Source organism: Microcaecilia unicolor, chromosome 3, assembly GCF_901765095.1.
Source record: "Microcaecilia unicolor chromosome 3, aMicUni1.1, whole genome shotgun sequence".
NCBI lineage: Eukaryota > Metazoa > Chordata > Amphibia > Gymnophiona > Siphonopidae > Microcaecilia > Microcaecilia unicolor.
In genome coordinates this window covers 122,269,873-122,296,133 of record NC_044033.1, presented here as the reverse complement: position 1 = coordinate 122,296,133, position 26,261 = coordinate 122,269,873, and the positions used below count along the sequence as shown (strand labels likewise).

At 43.8% G+C, this 26,261-nt stretch overlaps 1 protein-coding gene across 2 annotated transcripts in view; it reads right to left on the bottom strand.

Moving 5' to 3' along the window:
- Positions 1-26,261, bottom strand: part of LOC115465679 (serine palmitoyltransferase 3-like) — a 247,587-nt gene that overhangs the window by 127,176 nt on the left and 94,150 nt on the right. For both annotated transcript variants that reach the window (XM_030196336.1, XM_030196337.1), the window contains exons 3-4: positions 17,484-17,638; positions 13,619-13,767 (exon numbers count right to left, since the gene is read on the bottom strand). In XM_030196336.1, the coding sequence (XP_030052196.1) occupies positions 13,619-13,767; positions 17,484-17,638 (304 nt within the window). The remainder of the gene's footprint in view (positions 1-13,618; positions 13,768-17,483; positions 17,639-26,261) is intronic.

Sequence of the window (26,261 nt, the reverse complement as noted above, 5' to 3'; positions counted from 1 at the left end):
TTGTAATGAACTCATAAAACATCCTAAAGAAGTTGAACCATGAAAGTAATCCTGCATGTCGTCTGATGTATGCACTACATGCCATTCAGTACACAGACCATGATTGTACTTGTATCAAGGGAAAGGAAAGGGGATGGGATTTGGCATACCACTTTTCTGTGGTTGCAATCAAAGCAGTACTTAATAGTGACATTGAATATATGTATAATTTGAAACCTATGGTGCTCATTTTTGGAGCACATGGACTTACAGAGTTACACAGAAAGTCTATGTGCTTTGAAAATAAGCCTCAATATCAAATAGTTTCAAATTACATATACTTTCTGTCCTGCCGAATATTGGCCTAAATTACCATCAAATTCTTGAAAAATACCCTACGTGTATGTTTTGAAGAAATTAGATAAACCAACCATAGGGACTAGCCATTTAATCCAACATAGTCATCATTTTGCCTTCCAGCTACATCAGGAATATTTTGTATCATAGATAAGAACATAAGAGTAGTCCATCTAGCAACGTATCCTGTATTCCAAACAGTGGCCAAGCCATGTCACAAGTACCTGGCAGAAACCCATTAAGCAGCAACATTCCATGCTACTAATCCTGGGGCAGGTAGTTGCTTCCCCATGTCTGTCTCAATAGCAGACTATGGACTTTTCCTCCAGGAATTTGTCCAAACCTTTTTTAAACCCAGATATGCTAACCGTTGTTACTACATCCTCCGGCAACGAGTTCCAGAGTTTAACTATTCATTGAGTGAAAAAATATTTCTTCCTATTTGTTTTAAAAGTATTTCCATGTAATTTCTCTGAGTGTCCCGCAGTCTTTGTGCTTTTGGAACAAGTTAATCATCTGCAAATTTAATCACCTCATTCATTGTTCCAACTTCCACATCATTCATAAATATGTTATAAACAGCACGGGTCCACATACAGATCTCTGTGGCACTCCCCTGTTCACCCTCCTCCATTGAGAGAAATGACCATTTAAACCTACCCTCTGTTTTCTGTCCAATAACCAATTCCTAATCCACACCAGAACCTTGTCTCCCATCCCATGACTTTAATTTTCTCAGGAGTCTCTCAGGAGGAACTTTATCAAAAGCTTTCTGAAAATCTAGATACACTACATCAACCGGCTCACTTTTAGCCACATGTTTATTCATGCCTTCTAAGAAATGAAGCAAATTAGTGAGGCAAGACTTCCCTCAACTTAATCCATGCTATTAGTGTGACTAAACCCACCACAATAAAATTTATTCTCAGAGCACAAGCAGGCCATTAATTCTCACATGTGGATAATGCAGTCCTCGTTGTCTGGTCCAGAGCTTCAAAAAGCTATATATAACTTCAAAAGTGTGTGTCGCGCTCCCACTGCGAGAGCACGGGATCCACGGTTCTCTTTTTTCTCCAGTGAGGAGAGGACGTCCTTTCTTTTTTTTTTTTTTTTTACCGCTACTCACAACTGGTTTGGGATTGCTTTGAGAGTAAATTTTCTTGAGCTTTCCCAGTTTTTTAAATTTTGTTTTTTTAATTTTGCCCTATTCTTTTTCAGGGTTCTCTTTTTTTCCTTTCCCTTACAGTTTAGGTTATTTTTGCCATCTTTTAAATTTCCTTTGTTTTTACCATGCTCAGTAAGCCACAATTAGGTCTGAACTTTGGTCAGGCTTTCCTATCTTTTTTCTGGTGCTTTAACCCTTTTTTTCGGCTCCAAAGTCTTTTGATTTGGTCACAGCTGTTTTTCCTTCCATGTCATCAAAGGTTCCCAGTGGCTATAAGCCCCGCAGCTGGTGCAATAGAACCATATCTGGCAATGACACCCATTCTTGGCGTCTTCAGTGTTTGATGCCTGAGTATTCCCCTTCTCTGCTCTTTGTTTTTGTATAAAGAAAAGAACCCAGTTGGCCAGAGAGCCTCAACAGGAAAATCTTTTTGAAGCCATGTTCAAAGCCTCGACATCAGTATCAGCATCGATAGTTGCAGTGAAATCGGGTGCATCAGTATGCATGTCTGCTAGGCCCACAGACACGGAGCAGCCGTGCATCAAGTGGGTCTCCACCTACCTTGACGTCAATTGCTGTGCAGGCCCCCGGAACTAGTCAGAATCTGACCCGACCCCGAGGTGACGTGAGAATTAGATGCTGTCCTCATTGGCACCGAGAAGGTTGATGACGGGCATCGAGGGAAGCCCAAGAAGCATCGGCATTGATAAACCTCTATGCACAGTGCTGGGAGCTCTGGGGCACTGAAGGAATACTCGGTACCTTAGTAGCGTTGGCACCAGGAGGACTGCTCCCCCTCCATACAAGAGATGCCGCTGTGTGGGTCTCAACGCAGCCAGAACTAGGTCCGCTCTGACCCCAACTATTCAGTAGCCTGTTTCTACGATGTTGGCCATCGACGAGCACCTCCGGGACTTGCTCCCTAAGCTTTTGGCAGGGTTCATACATCAGAGTGCATCGGCGTCTGGAGTGCTTGCACCTACAATGTCTCTTGCTGCTGACCCACATAGCCAACAGGCTGCAGCGAGGTCTCCAACGCCAGTACGCTTGTGGCATCAGTGTCAACTGCCACCAGTGTCGGTACTCCCTCAACATAAGTGTTGGAAGCTTTGCCGGAGCCAAGGCTGCAGCCAACACTGACGTCCTTCTTGAGGACATAGTTCATCCTTGTCAAGGCAGGCTCGGTCTTGGACCTCCCATGAGGAGTTTCTCGCCAAAACCAATGAGGAGCAAATCAAGATCAGATATACATATGCTATGAATTTATCTTGTTGGGCAGACTGAATGGCCTGCACAGGTCTTTATCTGCCGTCATCTACTATGTTACTATGGGCGCATCCTATGAGGATGTCAATGTAGGGGAGGAGTTGGCAGAGTGGCTGTAGGGAGAATGATGGTGATGCTTCTTAGGTTTTTTACGTTGCAGGTCCCTCGAATCATGTGGCAAAGAAGACGTAGAGTCCTTACACAGTCACAGTACCGAGTACGATGTTGGACCTTGCTTTTGCATCAAGTGCTGGACTCTGCGGGTTTTAAGTGTCCACGCTTGCATGCACAGACAGAGGCACACTGTATGTCCCTGTACTCCAGACCCAAGCACTGAACACACCAGTTAAGGGGGTCTATGTCTGAAACGGTCCTATTGCACTGAGTACACTTCTTACAGTCACTCAGCACCCTTGATGACAAAGGGAAAAATGGCCGACTGAAGGTCAAAAGGCTCAATGGCCCAAGGAGCTCTAGTAATTCTGTATCTGAAAATGATCGCTGCTTCCCAGCAAAAGGCCTCAAAAGCCAAAAAAAGAAAATATTAAAAATTTCAAAAATCTATAAGTTGAATAAAATTAATAAAGAAAATTAATATAAGAAAAAATATTCCGCAAAAGGGAAAACACCAAAAGGTAAAGTTTGATGCACTGAGAGATTAGAAACCCAACCTCTCTGGCTCTGCAGACAACGCTAGACTGCTTGTCTCGCACTCGAACTTCAGGTGGGAAGGCACCCATGCATGCGCAGTGGGGGCACTGCTTCAAAGTTGTTGTTTTTTTTTTTAAATGTCTTTATTGAATTGAAGAGTCACATAGTTACAACAATTATGCCTATTCACTGAATCTAATACAGGCAACACTTTCTATTTTCATTATACTGAAACATTAAGCCCCATAAATACATAACCGAAATTGAATACTACCGAATGCCTAATGAAACAGAAGAACTCCAGGCAATCACGCAATTATAATGAACCTATGCTCCTCTCCTCATTTTTACTTTTATTCTAGTCCCCTCCCCTTCTGTCCTCCCTCCCACCCTGGGCTCCCTTAGTCACTCGCATACCACACAACATCGCCACTAATAGATATCTCACTCATACACTCCGAGGTGCATCCCTGCCCTCTTCTAGAGCTAGTTGTAAATAGATGTTCCAAATGTCCCTGACCATTCTCTGCCTCCTAGAAGTAGCTAAGGTATATTGCAGGGGCACCCATTCTGCCATCTTCTTCATAAAATGCGTCCATTGAGCCATGCGGGGAGGCACTACATCCCTCCATGACTGCAATATACACTTTTTGACCAACAATATAGCTAGTAATGCAAACTGACATTGGGCCTCGTTCAACCCCTCCCCTCGTAACTGTGTCTCATCACATAAAAGCAATGCAGTATAGGACCATTCCAGTGGCATATTTAAAATGCGCTCAATAATTGCCAAGGACTGGGTCCATAATTGTGAGAAAGACGGGCATTCCAGAAACAAATGCAATAGTGCCTGGGACCCCATGACATTTTATACAGGTTTCATCACTCCACAGCCCCATCTCCTTCCCTCTTTGCCAAGTGATACACACTCTGTAAAGAATGTAGTACTGGATGTCTTGAAAGGCAGCATTCACCGAAAACTTGGGAACAGCCTCAAAGATCCCCCCAACGATTCCCAAGTGATAGTCTCACCAACATCCCTGCTCCATATCAAAGCCAGTCCCCTCCATATGAGGAGCGGTTCGATTGTCTACTATCAACTGGTGCCATTGTGAAAGACAATTAGAGGAAGCAGGCATAGCCTGAAAAATTTTATCCAGCTTGGTGAAGCAGACCGGGGAGCCCCCCCAGCCTCACCATTGAATTATAGTAGTCTCTTACTTGTAAGAAACGAAAAAATTGTGTGTGCGGAGGGTGACATGCTCGTCTGATCACGTCAAAGGTGGGGAAGCTAGATCCCCCCAGATTCGACAATTGTCCCAAATATTGGCACCCCCCTTGTTGCCAAAGCCTAAAGGAACCATGCTCCTCCCCTGCTTGAAAGTCCAGGTTATTAATAATAGACAAAAAGGGATCCATCCCCCTAGCCCCTCCTATGACCTCTCTCCACCATCTCCATGCCTTTCCCAATGCTGTAACAAACTGGTTCCTGCCTACCCTGTACCTGCCAACTCGTCAGCCCCATGCCCACACCGAAAATATGTCGAGAGGCACACACCAACTATGCCAGAACCTTGGAAGGGCATACCTGTTTGACAAAGTATAACATTCATGTACCCACCTTAGTAGCGAGGCTACGCTATATAGCCTTAGATCTGGGAGCCGTAAGTTAGTAAAGGCAATGTGGGGACGCTTTGAGTGCCAAATAAAGGAGCTAACTGTACTCCGATATAGCCCCTCCTCCCTCTGCCTGACCCAGAAAGGCAACATCTATAACAGGTATAATATTTTAGGTAGTAATATTATTTTCACTAGGGCAACTCAGCCCAGAAAATTGACTGGGAGATCATTCCATCGTGCACACAGTCTTCGTATCCCTTCCAGTTTCTCAATAATATTTTTCCTATACATCCATTCATAATCTGCACTTAGATGCACCCCCAGATATTTAATCCCTGTTCTTGCCCATCCCAATGGAAAGACCACTAAGGAAGTACTCCTACAGGGAGCAGTGACGGGCAAGGCTTCCAACTTTCCAAAGTTAATGCGGAGTCCCGCAAACTCACCAAAATCCCATATAATCCCCATCACCACTGGCAATGTAGTTGTTGCATTATTGAGGAGCAGCAGCATGTCATCAGTGAATAAATTTACCCTATGTTCGCATTCTCCCACCTGAATACCCCCTAACCTCTCCTCCTGTCGAATTTGGGCCACCAGTGGTTCTAAAGACAGTACAAACAATAATGGGGAGAGAGGGCATCCCTGTCTAGTGCCCCGTCCCAAAGCAATGGGGGGCGTAAGAGCGTTATTGATAAATTGGGCTGAGGGGTTGCTATATAACACCCGCACCCAGTCCAAAAAAGCTCCAGATATACCAAAACACTGAAGGACCCAGAAAAAGTACTGCCACAATACTTTATCGAAGGCCTTTTCGGCATCTAGACTAGACAAGATAGCATCCCCTGATCGCTTCGCCCCTTCACATAACACTCTACACACTTTCAAAATATTAGCTGATGCAAATCTGCCTGATACAAATCCCACTTGCTCTGGGTGTATGAGAGTGGGAAGGAATGTTCCTATCTGCCATGACTCCCGCTAAAATCTTAAGATCCTGGTTTATTAAGGAAATGGGGCGGTATGATCCCACCTGCTCAGGGTCCTTTCTGGGCTTCGGCAGTACTATGATATAAACATGATTTAATGTATTGTCCATTCTCTGAGAATCCCAGATGTCCTCACACATAACAATAAACGGGGGTATAAGAATATCCTGAAGAACTCTGTAGAATTCAGACCCCAACCCATCTGGACCGGGAGCCTTAGATAGTTAATCTCTTAATGACTCTCTGTACCTCTTTACCAGCTAATGGCGCACTGAGTGTCGCCACCTGCTCTTCAGTAAGTCTAGGCAACTGTAGCCTATCAAAAAAGGTCTCACATAAGGATTCTGAGAACGATCCTGTGTCATATAGAGAGGTATAAAAACTGACAAATTCTGTGGGTATCGCAGACTGTGTGCTATGAAACCTCCCCAAGGATGTAACTTTTGTCAGAGCGTGGGCGTACCATTGATGCCAATAATTTCCCAGTTTTGTTACCTCACATTTGTAATTTATATTTATATAACCTGATGTTGTTCATTGCCCGCTCGTTAATGAGGTTTTGCATCTCTTTTCTCTTCCCTAAATACAAAAGACAGTTAGTTTCCACCAAACAAGCCAAGAAAGCGTGACGAGCAGCACGAAGCTGGTCTGCCGCTTCCAGCGTGGCCGTTTCCCTCTTTTTCTGAAGTGAGGAGGTAAATGCAATAACTTTACCCCTAACTACTGCCTTGGATGCTTCCCAAAATATGCGGGGTCCCACATCCTCCACCCAATTCTCAGCAAGGTAATCCATCCATACTTTACGTAAATATATCTTAAATTCCCTATTCTGGTACAAGGTGGGGTTCATTCGCTACCATTGGGAGCGAGACGCTGTGCTCCACTGCATATCAACCCACACCGGTGCATGGTCCGATACTTCAGTCTCCCCTATATCTGCCTGTGAAATAAATCGTAAGAAAGTCCTGGACACAAATATGTAATCCAGATGAGCATGTACTTTGTGGGGTGGGAAAAAAAAGTAAACTCCTGCTCCTCCTCGTGTAACAGTCGCCATACATCCAGCACCGCTAACTCCTCCGCCAGGTAGTTAACACCCTTGTGGTCACTCATAGGTTGTCTGGGCGGTTTACAGTCTATAGAAGGATCACCTGTTATACTGAAATCCCCCCCCCCCCAACTATTAGCGGGTACTCATCCAGCACAGCCAACTTGGCTTTGACCTGAGTGAAAAATTGCTGGGGGTATACGTTAGGAGCATAGAGACCACAAAACGCCACCTTGGACCCTTGCAGCACCCCCGCCACAATGACCCACCGTCCGTCCGTGTCTTGATATGTATTATGACGTGTAAAGGCCAAGGATTTCCTAATTAATATAGCCACCCCTCTTTGTCGGTCACTGAAGGAGACATAATAGGCCTCTCCCACCCAATCTCTCCGCAACTTAGTGTGTTCTACATTATTCAGATGAGTTTCCTGGAGTAGTGTGTTCTACATTATTCAGATGAGTTTCCTGGAGTTACGCTACATCCGTTTGCTTCCTCTTAAGATATTGTAATAGTCTGGTCCGTTTTATGGGAGAATGAATGCCATCTACATTTAATGTTACTACCCGTAGCCTAGCCGCAGGCATAACAATGATATTCTAATTGTATGTGTATAAACTTACAGTGCACTATCGGCTCAGGGGCCTCCCAGCACAGCCCCCCGCCTTGCCACCTCTCACGGAGATACCAGAGGAGACACCCATGAGTTATCCTAAACATTTGCACCATTGTACTTGGCGTCCTCAAAGAGACCTGTTCCACAACCTGTATCCCAATATCCCCATCCAGCCTTCTAAGTAGTCCCCCTCCCCACCTATCCTCTCCCTCCCCAAGCCAACACCATACCTCCCATACACATCCATACACCCACCAAAGTTCAAATCCCAACAATCCTACCTCCAGTCAGCTTCCCAATCGTACCAACCCTTCCCCCCTCCCCTCACCCTTTTCTTTCCCTTTACCCCCAGTACCAAAATCAACCAGTACCACATAGAACGAAACAACCCTGATCAACCATACCAAACCGTTCAACTGAAACTGATCAAACCAAGGGAGTCCCCTTCATGCAGCACCATACTGAGTGAGGCCACAGGGAGTCACTCATGGAGGAACGCCGGAAAATAATAAAAAGAAATGTCACCAATACAACCAGGAACATGATGGATGAATGTCCAAGGCACAGTTTCTTTCTCCCAGTAGCAATGCAGTATCTCCACCTCCATGCCTTCCCCCATTCTTAGCAGAATAAGAATCAGTTATTGGATTGCAGCAGATAAGCAAGAGTGCAACTTACAACTTATCCACATAGGATTTTAGATCTAACGGACCAATGAAAAACAAAGTTTTGTTGTCGTGGGTTACCCGAACCCTTGCTGGGTATAGCATAGCAAAGCGAATTCCTTTAGCAAAGAGAGTCTTGCATTGTTGGCCCAGTTGGCGTCTTTGTTCCGAAACACGTGCTGAATAATCCTGAAACAACAGAATTTTTGCTCCTTTATACTCCACAGAACGTTTTACATGGTATGCCTGCATCAATTTCTCTTTATCAGCATAATTCAGGACCCGTGCCAACACCGGTGTCAGCCACTGCTCCCCCTCTCTGGCTATTCCAACCCGATGCACCCGTTCAATCTAAAGAGGGCCTGGAGACACGGTACCATTTAAATGTGTAGGAAGCTGCGTTTCAATAAAGTCCCGCAACTCCTTGTCTTGGACCGACTCGGGTAAGCCAATTATTCGCACATTATTGCGTCAACTTCTGTTCTCCAGATCGTCCGTCATTTGTGCCAGTTGTTGAGTTAGTGCTTCCACCGCCTGAACACGACCGTCAAGGGCCACCGACCTGTCCTCCTGTCTTCCAATGCGCTCCTCCACCTGCTGTAATCGTGTCGCCTGCCGCTCCAAGGTTTCCTTGATATCAACGACCGAAGCCTGTAACTTAAGAGAGGCGGTCATCCAGCACTGCTGTAAGTTGCTTGGTTAGTTCTCTTACCGCTTCCTCCTGCAATGTAACCACGGCGGACTGCAGCGTCGCCATCTTGGGGCTCCCTGGCTGCACGCGGTCTCTGATAGGCCGCTGCGTCTTCACCGGCATAACCCCACAGACCTGATGGCTTGCACAGTCCAAACTCCTCCAAATAACAATGCCGGGGTCAAATACAGCCTCACAACCCTATTTATGTTCCGGGGGGAACTCATAAATCAGTAATTTTGCAGATTATGTGCTGGTGAAGTAGAGCGGGGCAGACGAGCGTCCTCTCAGCCTGACGGCATCACGTGACCCCCGCCTCAAAGTTTTAAAGTGACAGCGTACACACAAGGCTCTGTGGATGATGTCTCTCACATATGAGAATGTCATGCTTGCCTGTCCTCTGAGAATTCAAGTTACAAGTTGAATGAAACTAAGTCTTTACTGATACCAACAACTTTTCCAGCAGTGCTAGATAACAGTATTAATCCTTATTATCCATTTCAGTGGGCCTTTAGTTTTAAGTGTCTTGGAATTACAGACCCTAAATGTTGGGACCTCCTTACCTATATCTGTCCGTAATCAAAGAGATTACATGACTATTCAAAAAATTGTAAAGACCTTCCTCTTTAGCAGATATTTGGAAGCGGTTCTTGATCTTCCTGTTTAGGCTGATCTGACCACGCCTACCATTCTGTCTTTCTGTCTGATCCAGGCATTGAAGTGTCTTTATTCTAATTTTTGTATGATGTAGTTCTGTATTCGCTTTGTTGGTGTACTTTAGCCTGGTTTAACAGTATTGTTAGCCACTTTGAACTCAAGTTGCTGGGATAATGTGGGGTAAAAAATGTCATAAATAAATACACCTGAATGATTTATGAGCTACTTTACTACTACTACTACTCATTTCTACATAGCTACTAGATATACGCAGCAATGTACACATTATATGCAGGTACTTTCTCTGTCCCTAGAGGGCTCACAATCTGTGCTTTTTTTTTGTACCCGGGTCAACAGAGGGTTAAGTGACTTGTCCAAGGTCACAAGAAGCTGCAGTGGGAACTGAACCCAGGCTGCCAGGATCAAAGCCTGCTGCACTAACCATTAGGCTACTCCTCCACTCCATTACCCTCTACAGAGTCAAACAAGGATTTCCCATCAGACTTGACATGCAGCTTAGCTGGGTACAGCGTAGCATATTTTAGTCTGTGCCTGCTTCTTGACCTTGATAAACTGCCTCTCATGCTGCAGCTTTTTCTAAAGCGAGACAATATTTTACCAATAATTAAAAAAAAAAAAAAAAACCCGATTTTCATTCTATAACCATTAACAGGCCTTTACAATCTAGAGAAGACCATGAAAATTTACCAATAGAACATAGGTGCAAACACATTAGAAGTGACTCAGGAGACCTTTATACATCTCCATTAGCTAGTCCTTTTGCAAGGCCAGGTTTTCCAAACACTACAAGACATTCGACAGAACGTGACACTTCACCTCACGCACAATCAGTATCTCATACAGATCCTTTTTTGAGTCAATATACTGATTAATAAAGTTTGGTTCATCTTCACTCTGGAACTCCTGGTTTTTTACCCACTGTTTGGTTGTATTGTGACTATCCATGGGATTTCGTTGAGTTCTCCACGTTTGTGGATTCTCTTCTCATGCTACAGCTCCCATGAAAAATCCAAAGTTCACCTAAGTTCCTGGCAGGCTACAACCACTCTACACTTGCTGCCTTTAGCTAGAGTTAGGCAAATGCCCTGTGAGTGAAGTCTCCCTGGAGCAGCCCACCTTTGCACTGCAGCTCTAACAGTTCCAGCAGACTTTTTGAAAAGTACTGAACTGGGTTGCTACCCAATACTGAAGTTGGCCCACAATTGCAGCTTGACTGCCAGCAAAAAATGTATAGCAGTGTTCCAACTTCATGATCTTTTGTTATGCAGAGACAAGAGAGTCTTCCAACTCCCTCACCCAGAGCTCTACCTCCTCTACCTGAAGCGTTACTGAGGATCATCTTAACTAACTGAACTACTTCATCCATTGCTAATTTGGTAAGATCACCAAGAAATTAGATCCCTGGCTCAAGAGATATCCAACAAGTCTTTAATGTAGTTATTGTGCTCACAGAGTTGGAGCTACGTCGCAAACGTCTGCAAAGGTAGGTCTCTTTTCATGTGCACTCCCTTTCCAAATCAAAACTTTCCGCTTATTTAGCCACAGTGGGATGCAACAAAGCTGGGTAGTAGCTCTAAAAGTTAAAAAATATATGAAGTTTCAACAGGAACTCACCTGCTATCCTATTTCTCTTTCAATGCCAGATCAAAGTCCCACCATGAATATTTTGGTTTTGATTTTTCTCTGTGTATTTAAAATATTAAAGGTGTAAAATAAAATTACTCTTGGTGGCTTACACAAAGTATTTTGAATATTTAAATTAAAAATTAATTTGTCATAGATTTTTGTTTTAAATTATATATTAGGCCGGGGGTGGATTCAAAATGGCAACATGACCGGTGGCAGTGCCTCTTGTGCTCTCTGAGGCTCAGATTGTTTTACTCAAGATAGTCCTATAACTATGGCTCAGACAAAGCGGAAAGGAATAGTGAAGCCCACTCCCTCAGCGAGCTGTACATCTACTCCTGTGCAACAGACGCTATATGCCATCGGATCTCCAGTAGTTTCCGGAGTTGGAGAACCTGCTGTTTCTTCAGGCGTGGGAGTACCCGAAGACTTAGGCTTTGATCTATCTTTGTATTCACCGGTCTGTAAACTTCCTCCATGCCCAGCAAGAACAAAGAGTTTGGTCGCAGAATGCACAGTAGCGGAAGGCTTAGTCGGGGGGCCGCTAGAAAGGACCTCTCCAAGATTCTGAAACAGGTGATAGGCAATAACAAACATCATCCTTTATATTCTTCTACAAATCCCATTGAAATGGCATGCACTAACCTTTTCCGATTCGTTTAACGCAGGAAAACACCGTGAAATCTAACGAGAGGTCTGTACCTCCGTTAGGGCTGTCTGCTAGAAGTTTACAAAATCCATAAAAAAAAAATAACTGGGGGGACGAAAACGCGCGTCAGGGGCGTCCTTTATTGACGCCCCAGGTCGCCGCTGCTCCCTTCTCCCTCAGCACCAAAAAAGAAAGAAAAAAAAAAGGATCGGGAGGGGGCAAGGGCGCTCATCATGAGCGTCCTTGTAAGGATGCCTTGCCCCCCCCCCCCCGCTGCTCCCCCGCCCACACGAAAAAACTCCAATTTTAGCAGCCCCAGCCCGGCCCTCCTCCCTTCCTGTGTATTCTCCCACACTAGCTCCGCCTCCTGCCATGCTTCGGTCCCGTGCCCCGCCCCCGCCGCCCCCCCTTTGGTCGTGGCTGCCGCTCCCCCCTCCAATGACCCCCCCTTTGCCTTAACGGCCCGTGCAGCGCCTCTCACCTCTGCTGCACGGGCAAGAATAGCTGATCGGCGAGTCAGAAGGCCTCCTCAGACGTCCCTTCTTTCTTCCTGGGCCCCGGAGGAAGGGAGGAGGGCCGGCCCGGGGCTGGGGCTGCTAAAATTGTAGTTTTTTCGTGTGGGCGGGGGAAGCGGGGAGCAGCGGGGAGGGGGGGGGGGGCAAGGCATCCATACAGGACGCTCATGACGAGTGCCTTTGCCCCCTCCCGAAACACACGTGTTTGTGGGGTTTGTTTTTTTTTTTTTTTGACAGCTGGGCCTTTGTGGCATGCGCAGAGCAGCCAGCATAAAGCTTGGCTGCTCTGCGCATGCTTTAGGCGCTGATTAACGACGGGTTTAACGATTCTGTGATACATCCTACTTTGCAATACCGATCCGAACATTTCTGGAGTGTTTTTGTAGTGCATTCCTCGTTTTTTTAAAATCGTTAAGCACTTTTACGTTTCTTATTTTTTTAACGCTTGGTTGATGCATCTGGGCCTTAGCCACAAAATGACTGAGAAATGATCCATAAGATGAAGTATTGGAGTTTGTGCATTGAGCTTTGGAATCCAACATATTAGATTGATTAGAAGCTGCCTGAGGCACTTTTACCCAGACCACACGCATTGAACAGGAAACCCAATCATAACTGCATTACAGACCGAAAAGATATTTTCGTTTTTTGGGAACTACACCAAGACAGATTTAAAGGAAGGAAAGCCCACTTAAATTAAGCACTGCTTTAATGTGTGTATTTAAGAAGAATACTTTCATGGACAGTGAACAAATGCTGACAGGTCACAACATTCTCTCTCAGTCATTTGTATCAAGACAGTATGAGAAGCTCCACTCTACCAACACGGGTAGTAGTATTTAAATAAATAAAATCTGATCTAATGGTTATTTAAACTATTTAATTCGCTCTTCCAGACATGTTCAATATTTAATTAGATATATACTTTTACTTCAATGCATAACAAAAATATTTTTTTAAAGTTAGAAGGGCCCTTTTTCTTCCATAGCACTGCATAGAAAGCTAATATGACTCGGGTCCAAACACCACAGGATTCAAGTGTGTACATCAAAGGATATAATGACCATAGCCACAGCAGAGGCTGCATAAATTACACCACCTACCCATTTCCTGCCTGGTACTACACACACCAGCTCCGTATGTCTTTAGCACGTCCATCACTGTCTCCAGTGAGCTGGGGCTATTCTCAGCAAAGCCCAGATAATTATATGAGCCCATATTTATTACATCTTTGATAGTTCGACCTGTGTGCCTGCAGGACAAGCATATGTATTTCAAGAAATGTTCTCTCAGAATTCTGTTACAAAGAAGGCATTTCAACACTTTAGCTATTTCTGATTAAAACCTGTGTCTTAGTTACTCTATTTTTCTTCTGCTTTGGTTGGGTCAAGCATTTTTATGCAAGGACCATATTCAAGATGTTACAAAGCATCAAAAATATAATGCACAATACAATAAATTGTAAGAAATTACACCACTTTGGTGAATCTCTTCATAAAAAACATTAGTAAATAACATACATCATAATAGTTAAAAAAAATAAATAATATATATATATATATATATATATATATACATACACACACACACCATAGCTAATACCTTAAAAAAAACTATGATCCTAAACCACCCCGCTCTCATTAGGGGAGTCACTACTGCAGTATCAGTGCCACCCTAAAGAGAGAAAATCCTCCAACATCAATGTGTTCTAACGGTATACAAAGTTGAGCCCTTCTAATTCCCTGAGGCCAATGCAGTAAAGTGCTCTAGGCTTTGCATATAGATTAGCCTGGCTTTTATGCATAATTTTGTAGGTACCCTATGTTGAAACAAATTTTACACACAAACTGTGCACAAAGCCTTGGGTAGACATTTAAATCCCACTAGAACAAAGAAGATATTAGCTATTCAGCACAAATGCAAAGAATTGCACAGAAAACCAGAAGGTTGAGTGCAGGGCTTTTGGTTTGTTTTTGTTTTTTAAAGCTGGGATTAACATGAGGTCTGACAAGGAGCTAGCCCGTTCTTTGGTGGTCTCTAGCACCATAATGTTATGCCCACTTCTGCTCTTTTATAAGCATATGGAACCCACAACATTTTCTTGCTTCTTTGAAGAGGACGGAGCTGAAAGGGAAGTTACGCTGAAAACCCCCCAAAAAACGCCAGACTGTGGCATTTGCAAAAATTGTGTATTTGGTACCCGGAGTTGTTGAACACACATCTGTGCATATGATAGAATGCCACTGTACACAAATAACGTTACTGCAAAATCCATTTGTGAAGAACAGCATTCCAGTACACAAATGCACATGCATGCAACTCTGGATGCCAAAACAGCTGCCCCTAGAGCAGACTCATGAGCAAAGGCATCTTGCATGTAACTGCACATTTTAGCCCATTGCCTTACTACTTGCTTACTGTATTGGGGAACACTTTCTTTTGTAACCACATGCATTAGGAAACACTGCACTGAACTTTAGTGCAGAACCCTTTCTGCACCTGCCTCTGTGCACAGGACACCAGTGCACAACAGCAACAGAATCTCCTTGGGGTCCTCATTGCAACAGTAACATTCTCTTGACACAGATCCTGATGCACAAAACTTACTGGGCCAGTAATGTGCATTTCTGACCGGTTCAAGTCGGTTTATCAAGCAGGGAATCCAGCGGGCGATGCAAAAAGGGGCTCTGTAGACTTTTTTCTGTCCACGGTATCAGCCAATGAGAATCACAAGCAAATGCACGCAAATGAGCCCAGCAATATTCAAATATGAATTCCAAGCAAAGTATAAAAGCTTTTTTTGGGAAATTTTTATGGGAGGTCAGGAGTTATCAATACTGCTGCCTGCATAACTTCAACCAGAATTCTGAATTCCCAGCTGCAGGGCTCACTGCCTGACGAAAGGGTCTCTCTGATTCTTGGGGCAATTTCAGAGGTGTTCAGAGTATTTCTTTCCCATTATTACTGCAATTCTACACTCGGCTGCAAGCTGAGGAGAGCTGCGGCATCTCTAGAGTCCCCCCCCCCCCAACTCACCAAGCATGCACGCACGCAGCCCTCTATTGGCTCTCTCCGCCTCGCTCTCCCTTGCTTCCCTGCCTCCTTCTGGCTGCTCCATGGGTCTTACCCCGTGTCCCCCTCTGTGGAGAGAATCTTCATGTCCTTGGAGATTTCCAACCCCTGCCTACTTGCAATCTTGACACTGGCTCAGGGCCGACTGCTAACCAGTGGCGCTCCTGGGGGGGGGGGGGGCGGTGGGTGCAGTCCGCCTTGGATGCACGCCGCTGGGGGGGGGGGGGGGTGCCAAGCGCCTGTCGGCTCCGCTCACTCTGCGCTCCCTCTGCCCCGGAACAGGTTACTTCCTGTTCCGGGGCAGAGGGAGCATGGAACGAGCGAAGCCGACAGGCGCGCAGCACCCCCCCAGCAGGTAAAAATGCACCCGGGGGGAGGGGCGCATCGGCGATCCGCCCCAGGTGTCAGCCACCTTAGGAACGCCACTGCTGCTAACGAGGAGCGGATCAGGCAGGTCTGGCTGCACACCAAGGAAAGCGAGTACTGTTTAGACCAGTAGAGACAGCTGTGGCAGCAATTAAAAAAAAAAGCTACACAAGGCTTTCATATACGCAGCTTGTATGCGCATATGGAAGACATCAGTAGCATGCATAGAGCAGCCAAGCTTAGCGACTGGCTGTTCTGCAAATGCACTGCTTAGTGACTGTCTGAGCTGCTCGCTGTTTTTGCGAGCTCATTTGCATGCGATTATTGCTGTGCATTGCTTGCTATTTCCACCTTGGTAATTTTTACAGAGTTGGAAATAGCAATCAGTGCTTTACAGGGACTTTTGTGCAACTGCCCCACAGTCACAAATATTAGATTGTCATTCTCACACATTCTGCAAGAACCACCCATTATGCTTTTCTCTGCACAAAATATATGTTTGACAAAATCAAGTAGACAGGAAATGAGAAACCAAAAGCAGAACAGAGATCTATAGTCACATTTTGTACAAACTAATTTATCGCCTGAAAACAAAAAAATGTCATATAAGCAATTTATGCATGAAATGAGACATTTCATTACACTGCTGTAAAATCTTTTTGATACTTTACTACGTTACTATTTAAAACATTAAAATTTGTTGCCGGAGAACGTAGTGAAGGCGGTTAGCTTGGCAGAGTTTTAAAAGGGGTTGGACAGTTTCCTAAAGGACAAGTCCATAGACTGCTACTAAATGGACTTGGGAAAAATCCACAATTTCGGGAATAACATGCATAAAATGTTTGTACGTTTGGGTAGCTTGCCAGGTGCCCTTGACCTGGATTGCCCGCTGTCGAGGGCAGGATGCTAGGCTCGATGGACCTTTGGTCTTTTCCCAGTATGGCATTGCTTATATACTTTTTTTTTTGTTACATTTGTACCCCGCGCTTTCCCACTCATGGCAGGCTCAATGTGGCTTACATGGGGCAATGGAGGGTTAAGTGACTTGCTTAACCCTCCGTTATGATATATTATTGGAAATTTATAAACAGCACATTAACCCCCATGTTTACAAAGCTGTGTTAGCAGTATTACACAGCCAGCCGCTAACGAAGCTTTGTAAATAGGGGGTCTAAACTTCACTTTCTTGGTTTTGCATGAAATGAACATAACACTTTTGCTTTCAGGCAAAAATAGACTCTCTACATCCAGTTCATGGAAGTTCAGAAAATACTATGCCACAATTAAATGATTTGTAACCTTCAAATATTGACATTAATGGATATGCAAAACGAAAGTGAGCAAACTATAGGCAATTCTTTCTGTGTTAACCTTTATTTCTACATACCTTGGTGGCATCCATTATATGGCATCAATATTATATTCGTTTGTGACTAAGTGCACATCTAGCAGGCATGTTTCAGTATTTAAAGCACTACGAACCCATTGTGCCTGCCTGCCCTGTTTTTATCAGCTACAAAGTCAACTCACCTGAATGTCCAGTTATAGTCATCTGTCAAGTACTCCATCAAGTCAAACTGAGGCCCTGGAGTGCTGCAGATAGGGCGATTCCAGCTATCACGGACTCTCATATACAGGTTTCTTATGTAAAAATTCTCAAAGTCTTGATAAAGTGGCACAAAATCCTGGTTTGAAGAGGTTTAAAAAAAAATGAATGTCCATAAAGATTTTTCCATCTCCTCATTTTAAACAGGGTGTTTTTTTTTTCATTCTATTGATTATAGTATAAATAAATAAAAAAATACACAATCCAATAGGTCAACAACATCTACAACTTTCACCAGCTCCAAAAATACACATAGTTAACCTTAACAATTCCCATGATCCCATTCCAACAATATTTGTAAACAGTAATGTAGAAGTCAACTAGGGCCTAGATTTAAGAAAATATGGACGACTATGCCTCTTCACAACCACTTCATATTTATGTCTGGCATAAACTTGACCTTCACAAACAGAAGGCAAAATGCTCCACTGGAAGGAAGGCACCAAGCAAAACAAAACAGTAGAGCAATGAAACCTCTCACAGATGGTGTTCAAAATTGTCTTTATTAGAAACAATAACAGTGACCCGGCATGACTTGTGTTTCAGCCTCACCAGCCTGCATCAGGGGTCTATAAAATATTAAAAATCATATATAATAAAAAAAGAAAATAAAACTGTACATAAATATACATGAAAAACCCTAGATAAAATTACTATACCTAGGAAACTGTCATCCAATAAATGTTCCTAGATTGGTCATCAACATATAAAATCTCCTGTTAATTTAAAAACAAACAAATCTAAAATATGAGAAAATACACAAGTTTAAAATTTGGATGTCTTTTTAATATTTTACTTGTGTATTGTCTCATATTTTATTGGATTTCATTTATTGGATGAGCTATTTACACTTCTGACATTGAGACGAAAGAGTTGCATGGGGACAGAAATCTTACTCATCCCCGCCTGTCCCCACTGGAATCTTACCCATCCCCACCCATTCCCTCAAGAATTTAATGGTACATTAAAAAAAAAAATTCTGGTCAGTTCTCTGTCTCTCTCTGGATTCGAGTCACAGCACTGCAGACAAGGAAGGAACAAAGTTGGAACTTGGAACACTTTGGTGTGCACATGTAAGACTTATCTCTGATTCACTGGCACTGTTTCCACCAATCCCGTGTCTATAGTCTTATTAATATACTGAGGTTTACCATGTCGAATGCACTAGACATGTAAGGATGTTTTTGCCTATTGCTATCTCTTGCTTGAATTTGGCTAGGAGAGTGAGTAGTACTGTTTCAGTGCTGTGGAGGGGGCAAAATCCTGACTGTGATTCGTGTAATATTGAGAATTTGCTTATATAATCTGTGCGTTTTTTGGTTACCATGCATTCCATCAGTTTGACTACCAATGGGATGGATGCTACTGGACGGTAGTTAGTGATTTCATTTGGGGTTTTTTTTTCTTGGTATCTTTGGGTATCGGGGTGAGTAGGATATTGCCATTTTCCTTAGGGAAGAGACCTTGCTGGAGCATGTAATTTAGGTGGGATGTGAGGTCTGCTGTGAAACGGTTGGGGGCGGATTTCAATAGGTAGTTGGGACAGGTATCTAGTTTGCAGTGAGTGTTGGAGAACCTGCTGATTGCCTGGGTAACTGTTTCAAAGTTTGACCAGGTTCGGTCAGCCGGGTATTCTCCAGGGATTGGGTCCAACTCATTAAGGAAGTGTTCGATGTCAGTGTTGTCCTGAGGTAGTGTGTTGCATAGGTTTACAATTTTTTCATTGAAATACTTGGCAAGTTTGTCTGCAGATGGGATGTTTGTATTCATTGTAGTGACCAAGTTGGTGTCTAGGAGTTTGTTCACGAGTTGGTAAAGTTTCTTCCTGTCTTTGTAATCAGTCCCTATTTTAGTTTTATAGTATGCTCTTTTGGTCTGCCTTATTTTGTATTTGTATTTTCTTTGTATTTGTTTCCATGTGTTGCGTGTATGTTCATCGTTTGTTTTACCCCATGCTCGTTTGAGTTTCCTGGATTGTGTTTTTAGCTTTTTCAGTTCATCATTGAACCATGGAATAGAGTTATGCTTACGTGAGGTTCTTAGTCGTAAGGGTGCTATTTCATCTAGTATACTTTTGCATCTTTTATCCCAATCTATGAGGTAGTATATGGAGTCCGTTTGTGCTGTCCATTCGTTATTGTATATCAGATGCCAGAATGTTTTCGTGTCTACTTGACCTCTTGTGCTGTAGGATGTATGTTCTTGTATTCGGTGTAGACCTTTCTTTCACCAGTGTAGGGACAAGTTTAGTTTGTAGTCATCGGTCCAGGGTGTCACTGTCCATTTAATGTCTGTTATTATTAAGTTCTGGTCTGTTGAAAGTTTGTGTGCGATGAGATTGAGTGTGTGCCCTTTGATGTGGGTTGCTTGCATTTGTGGCCAGGTGAGATCCCATAGGTGGAGGAATTCCTTACATTCTCGAGCATTGATAGAGTTTGATTCTTCTAGGTGAAGGTTGATGTCTCCTAATACTAGTATATTGGAGTTGTTTGTAGATGTGTTTGAAATGAAGTCCATGAAGTTAGTCTGGCCTTCGTTCCAATTACCTGGAGGTCTGTAAAACAGGACACAGTTCAAGTGGTCATGTAGGGTTTTGTTATGGATTCTGATTGAGGCAATTTCAAGTTGTGGTGATATGGACTCAGCTGTGGTTTCGGTGGTGAAATGGGATCAATAGATTTGTGCTATTCCACCGCCTCTCTTCTTTCCTGGTCCAGTGTGTGATTTTGTATCCTGGTGGGCACAGGTCAAGGATTATAGGGTCCTTTTGGTAGTGGATCCAGGTTTCAGTGATGAAGAGTAGGTCAAGGTTTTCTGACGTAATCCAGTCTGTTAGTACTTCTGTTTTATTTACAGCAGATCTGGCATTGATATAGCCCACTTGGATTGTTTGGAATGGGTCATCTGTATTTGGTGTTGAGTGGCCTTTTATTAGTTGTCGTTTCTTGGTTAAGATGGGTTTGTTAGGATCCTTCTTTCTATTCTGCTGTGGTTGTTCGCATGTTGCTGTTGTCGATTTGATGAGGTGTGGTGTATCTGATCAATCTTTGATGGTTGTGTAGTATGGGTATAATGTTATTTTCTGCCAGTGGGGTGGTTAGAGTTAAGTGGATCAATGTTAAGGAGTAGATTATTGGGAGTAGTTTGAAGGTATTCATTTTGGTTTCTGTTCACTGTGAACTACTAATAAGCTCATGTTCTGGTGGATTGGATGCGTAATAGGATTTTGTTGTTTGGTGTGGAGGCTGGTGTTTTGGTTTTGTGCATTATTTCATCTTGCCTTTCAGCTGCTGAGGTCAGTATTGGATCCGGTTACAGTGGAAGTTAGTGGGCAGAGGAGATGGGAGGGGGGAGTAGCTCAGAGTCAGGGTCCTCCTTGGTTTGTCTCGTAGCAGCTAATTGCTTTCCACCCTTCTTGTCCATAGTAACATAGTAGATGACGGCAGAAAAAGACCTGCATGGTCCATCCAGTCTGCCCAACAAGACAAACTCATATGTGCTACTTTCTGTGTATACCCTACCTTGATTTGTACCTGTCCTTTTCAGGGCACAGACCGTATAAGTCCGCTCAGCACTATCCCCGCCTCCCAACCACCAGCCCCGCCTCCCACCACCGGCTCTGGCACAGACCGTATAAGTCTGCCCAGCACTATTCCCGCCTCCCAACCACCAGCCGAGCCTCCCACCACCGGCTCTGGCACAGACCGTATAAGTCTGCCTAGCACTATCCCCGCCTCCAGAAGATCTTAGGCTCCGCTTCTGGTGTTGGCTGGAGACAGAGGGGAGGCAGGGGGGACTTCGGAGCACTTCAAGGTAATTAACAGGGAGATGTCACATGCAACACTAAGCAAAAGGTGTTTGGAAGACAATGGGAAGGTACTTGGTTTAAATGCTCTTTGGAATGTGGTCCGCGAGGAATGCTAGCGCTTAGGCACTGGTTTTAAACTCCCTAAAATCTTTTACATTTTCTCAAGCATCTCCTCTAATATATACAATTCAGCAGTTCCGAAAGTTGCCTTCCATTAGCCAAAAGCTCACCTGTATGCAGACCGGCCAACATCAGACTGTTTTAGTCAAAGTCACACGATCACCTTTACTTTCCGGTTTGATTAACTTGGTTTTGATTAACTGGCCTTGGTTAGCTAGCACAAGTCCACTCTCCTCACAAACCTAGTTTTCCTGGTTTGATCAAATGCAATACAGAGGCTCCCCCACATGGACGGTTGCCCTGCTGAAAGTGGTCTCAGTTCCTCAGTAATTATTTAGCTTTCACTTTGGTTTACACTATCAGGCCTCCCTAGCTTTGCCAATCGCAGAGTCTCAATATCTCAGGGTAAGAAGGATAATTTACTCACAGTCTGGTGTTCAGAAACGTCGCTCCAGACACAGAAGCTCTGCAGCACTGGGAGCTATGCCCGTGTCTGGAGGTGGAAGTCAGTGTGGGGCAGCAGACACAGCTGTGCACCGAGCCCCCGGGTCTGTCTCTGGGGAATCCCCGCCGAGCTGTTCATGCTCCTCGTGACGCTGCCTTGACCACCCCGACTGCAAGGCACCATCGGTTGATTCTCGCTGGCGGTCCTCGATGGGAGCACCTTCACGCCTCCGTCGCTCCTTCCCGTCTGGACAGATCCATTGGCTTCGGGTTGCTTTCACTCTGCTGCTGCCAGGGGAGCCGGTTTGCAGGCAGGTGGGAGGCAAAGCCAGTGATCGACTGTGTGGTCCCTCATGGGGAGAGGCGCGGTCGCCTCTCACAGTTCCATGTGGGTAGGCTAGGATGTAGAGCTGGGTGCGCGACCGCCACCATGCTAGCCTCGTTCGGACTCCCGTGGGGAGAGGATCAATTGCCTCTTCCTGCTCCAAGGGCAGCGGCGGTGCCACTCGTCGATCCTGCATGGGCTCTGGCGACCGGTCGGCTGTGGTCTCTGCTCGAGTGCCCAGGCTCCGCTATCCAAGCTCCGCTAAGCTCAGAGCACCTTCAGGTGCGTCTTACTCCAACGCCATCTTGGTTACAGCTATGAGACACAGTCATTACAAATCTGCCCTGTGTCGGCCCTAGTTCATCACAGCCGGAGTTGCCATCTAAGCATCAGTCGACACATCCACACACATGCAGCCATTTATGTTTAGGGTTTTTATAACTTCTATTTTCTAATTAGAGATCCTCTGTGTTCATCTCACACCTTTTTGAATTCTGTCACCATTTGTGTCTCTACCATTTCCTTAATGGAGACTTTCCGCATTTGTGCTGTTAAAGCAAGGAGGAGGAGGAGGAGACAGCGCTCAAAGAACTTGGCACTCGGTAGGTGAGAGGCTAGCAGAAGTACAGAGTACACTTCCACGGGGATCCCCCAGGAATTCTTTCCACCCCCACAGAAATTGTTTCTGCCCCTAAGGGAACCCCGCAGGAACTGCTTCCATCCCCATGGGATCCCCACATAACTGTGCTTCCGTTCCCGTGGACATGCCTTGTCCTTCAAGCATGCAATCAGAAACTGTTTTTATTATGATTTCTTCCACTCCCTTCTTATTTCTCAACTATTGCAATATTGTTTACTCTGGCATCTCCAAGCCTGCTTTGAAGATATTACAAACTTTAAAAAATACCGCCCTTTGTTTGTGGTATCGTGTGTGTTAAGTCAGAGCATAATATAATTCTCCTCCTCACCTTTAAAGCCTTTATGACGGGCATTCATTAATATTTAAATTGCCTAACTATTCCATATACTCCTCCTCATACACTATCACTGAATGACCACCGTACTTACAAAAAGAAGAATCAATCTGCTGGTTGGTTAGCCCTGAGACACAGACAACAACTTCCCAAGAGGCAAGTGCTTCCTGCACTTTGAACAAATTCTTTGTTGTCTTTTTTATTATTATTATTATTTAAGAAGGCAGAAGAACAGGGAAGAGACAAGGCAGAAAAAAAGAGTGGTTGTGGGGGAGAAGAGAGGGACCTAGACCACAAGGTTTACACCCTACAGCTTTCCAGCACCTCAACCCAAATTCCTCGAAACCTTCCGGGAAGGATAGGAGACAACGACAGGAGCAGTCAGTCACAGAGCTGCACAGGAGCTGCTATCCACCTGCTGGAGATACAGAACACTGGTTGAGACCAAGAAGGTTTATTAAGACAGGATCCGGTATGTCATCAAAAGGCTGAAGCAGACCCTCCTCCCCCCCCATACATTCACCATATTGGTCAGAACAAATCAGGTACTGTATCCACGTCGTCTTTGTTCACTGTTATTTTATTTCTGTTATAGTTAGAAAAATGACAGCTTGTGCAACATACGAATGTATACAAAGGAAGTACCACAACAGAATAACCTTCCATAGGATAGAGTAGTAATTTGTCCTAAATTGTAATTAGGGGCTGGTTATAGAGACATCCTAGAAGGTGTTGTCTTGGTGCTGAGATATTTTCACCTAGTAAAGGGCCATCAAAAAGACATGTTCTGAGAATCACACTTTTTATTTTTAACTACAAAGGATGTTTTAAATCTAATTAGGTTGAAACCTGGGAGCATTTAAAATCTTTTTTTCCCTGTGCCTAGATCAAAAGTGAAAGATGGTATGTGGGAACATGCTCCTTTTGTTTTGTGGATTATTATAAAAATGCACTTATTTTTTTTCTTCTTTTTTTAATCATTTATTTATAATTTTTCATTTTACAAGGGTCACTTGCAAACAGTAATACAGAAATGATTGCACATTAATACAATATAAGAAGAAAACAATCCCAACTAGATATATGGATTATATACAATCTTTCTCTTTCTTAGACCACAATTTCTTCACTTTGTGGTCTAAGAAAGAGAAAGATTGTATATAATCTCCCTATTGAGAGTGAAATAAGACAAGATCAATTAAACAGTAAACAGAAAAAAGAAAACATGGTATTAACCTGATTATCCCCAGATATTACTCATCTAATACATTATTCCACTTTGATCATCTGGTTGGCTTCCTCAAGACCAAATACGGCATTATAGTCAATTCATTTCATTGAGAACATACTTATTGTCCAGGTTTTAGTTAGAAATAATACATCTGATTACATTCTCTTTTAAAAAACAGAAATTATTTAACGATACATATTCTCAAGTATCTAATTCAAATCCCACTGATTAAAGCAATCCCAGTTTTCACAGGCTTCACTCCTTTCGAAGTAATAATTAAGGAAATATTTCTGAGGAAAACTTTAGGAGACATACCTGGAACTCTGGGAAAAACTAATCTCGACATTAATCATCCACAAAAACATCCACCTTATTATTCAAGGTTTCTGGTCCATTATCATTTTCAAGATCATAACCACTTCTTGCTTGTACAGAACTTAATCTATCATATCAATTTTTCACTCTCAGAGGGTTCAGTCAAATTGTCCATTCAACTCTCCAATAAGATCATATCTGAAACAAAGTTATTTACTGCCGCCGTTAGGTCCCGAAGTGCCTTCCAGATGGTATTCAATGTAACCTCCTCGGAAGCCAAAAACTCCAAGATGATTTCTCTTGAGGTGTTTAGGAGTGGTTCCGCCGATTCGGGTTCTGCTGTAAACGTCCTCCGTTTCAGCATATGCCTCTAACTCACTCCTCCACTCCTTTGGACATGGTGGTTGAATAATTCGGGAGCGATGGAGTTGTTTTTCCAGGTCCAAGAGCGTCGACGCTCCTTCACCGGCGCTAATGAAAGGACTCGCCAACCCTTTCATCTGTGGGCAGTTCGATGCACAGTGGTCCCGCACTTGCTGCTCAGGGGACAAAACGCTGGCCATCAGCGGCTGACCGCAAGTTGTTCCCTTCCTCTTCCTCTCAGTTAAGGAAAATGCAATTGAAAAGAGGAAATTTACATAAAGAAGACAGAACCTCAGAGGGCAGCTGGGCCGTTGGGCATACGAACTCCAGGTCACCATCTCACCACTCTCCCAGTTTGGGACACTCTGTCTGGTTTCTCCTCAGAGGCCTGTCTGATATCGGTAGTCCTTCAGCATAGCCCTCTGAGTCATTGAAACACGGAAGCCCCCCCCACCAGTACAAGGTGGTGTCCCTTCGGAGGGGACTTGTTATTTTTTTTTATTACTACTATGGGAAACGCTACCTTCATGCAGAAGTCCAGAGTCAGTCTTAATATGCCAGTTCTGCAGTATATATTTATTTCTACTTAAAGTTTGTTTGGATGTAAATGTAAGCAGCACACTATTAGCCACCAAATTTATACAAAATTAATTATTTTCAGTGGAAAATAAATCTGTTGGCTGCCTGCTAAGTGAATAGTCTGTCACAATTTCATTATTGCTACCCAGTGCTTTTTTTGTAGAAAAAAAAAAGGTGCCAGTACTCATTATGGGCGGGGGTCACCACATATGACTCCACCCCTATTATAGCCACACCCACATTAGCTACACCCCTTACACCAGCCATGGCAAATATAAATAGACATCCTTGAAAATATTATACTAGTATAAGAGAAAAAAATAACATGATTTTTTTTTTTCATTATAAATAATTTCTGTAAGCTGTTACAGCTCCAGTATACCCAGTGCAAAACAAGACAGCAGATGTAAATTCTCAAATTGGACATATTCCAAATACTAAAATGAAAATAAAATGATTTTTTTCTACCTTTGTTGTCTGGTGACTTTGTTTTTCTATCCATATTGGTCCCAGTCTCTGATTCTTCTGCTCTTTATCTGTTCT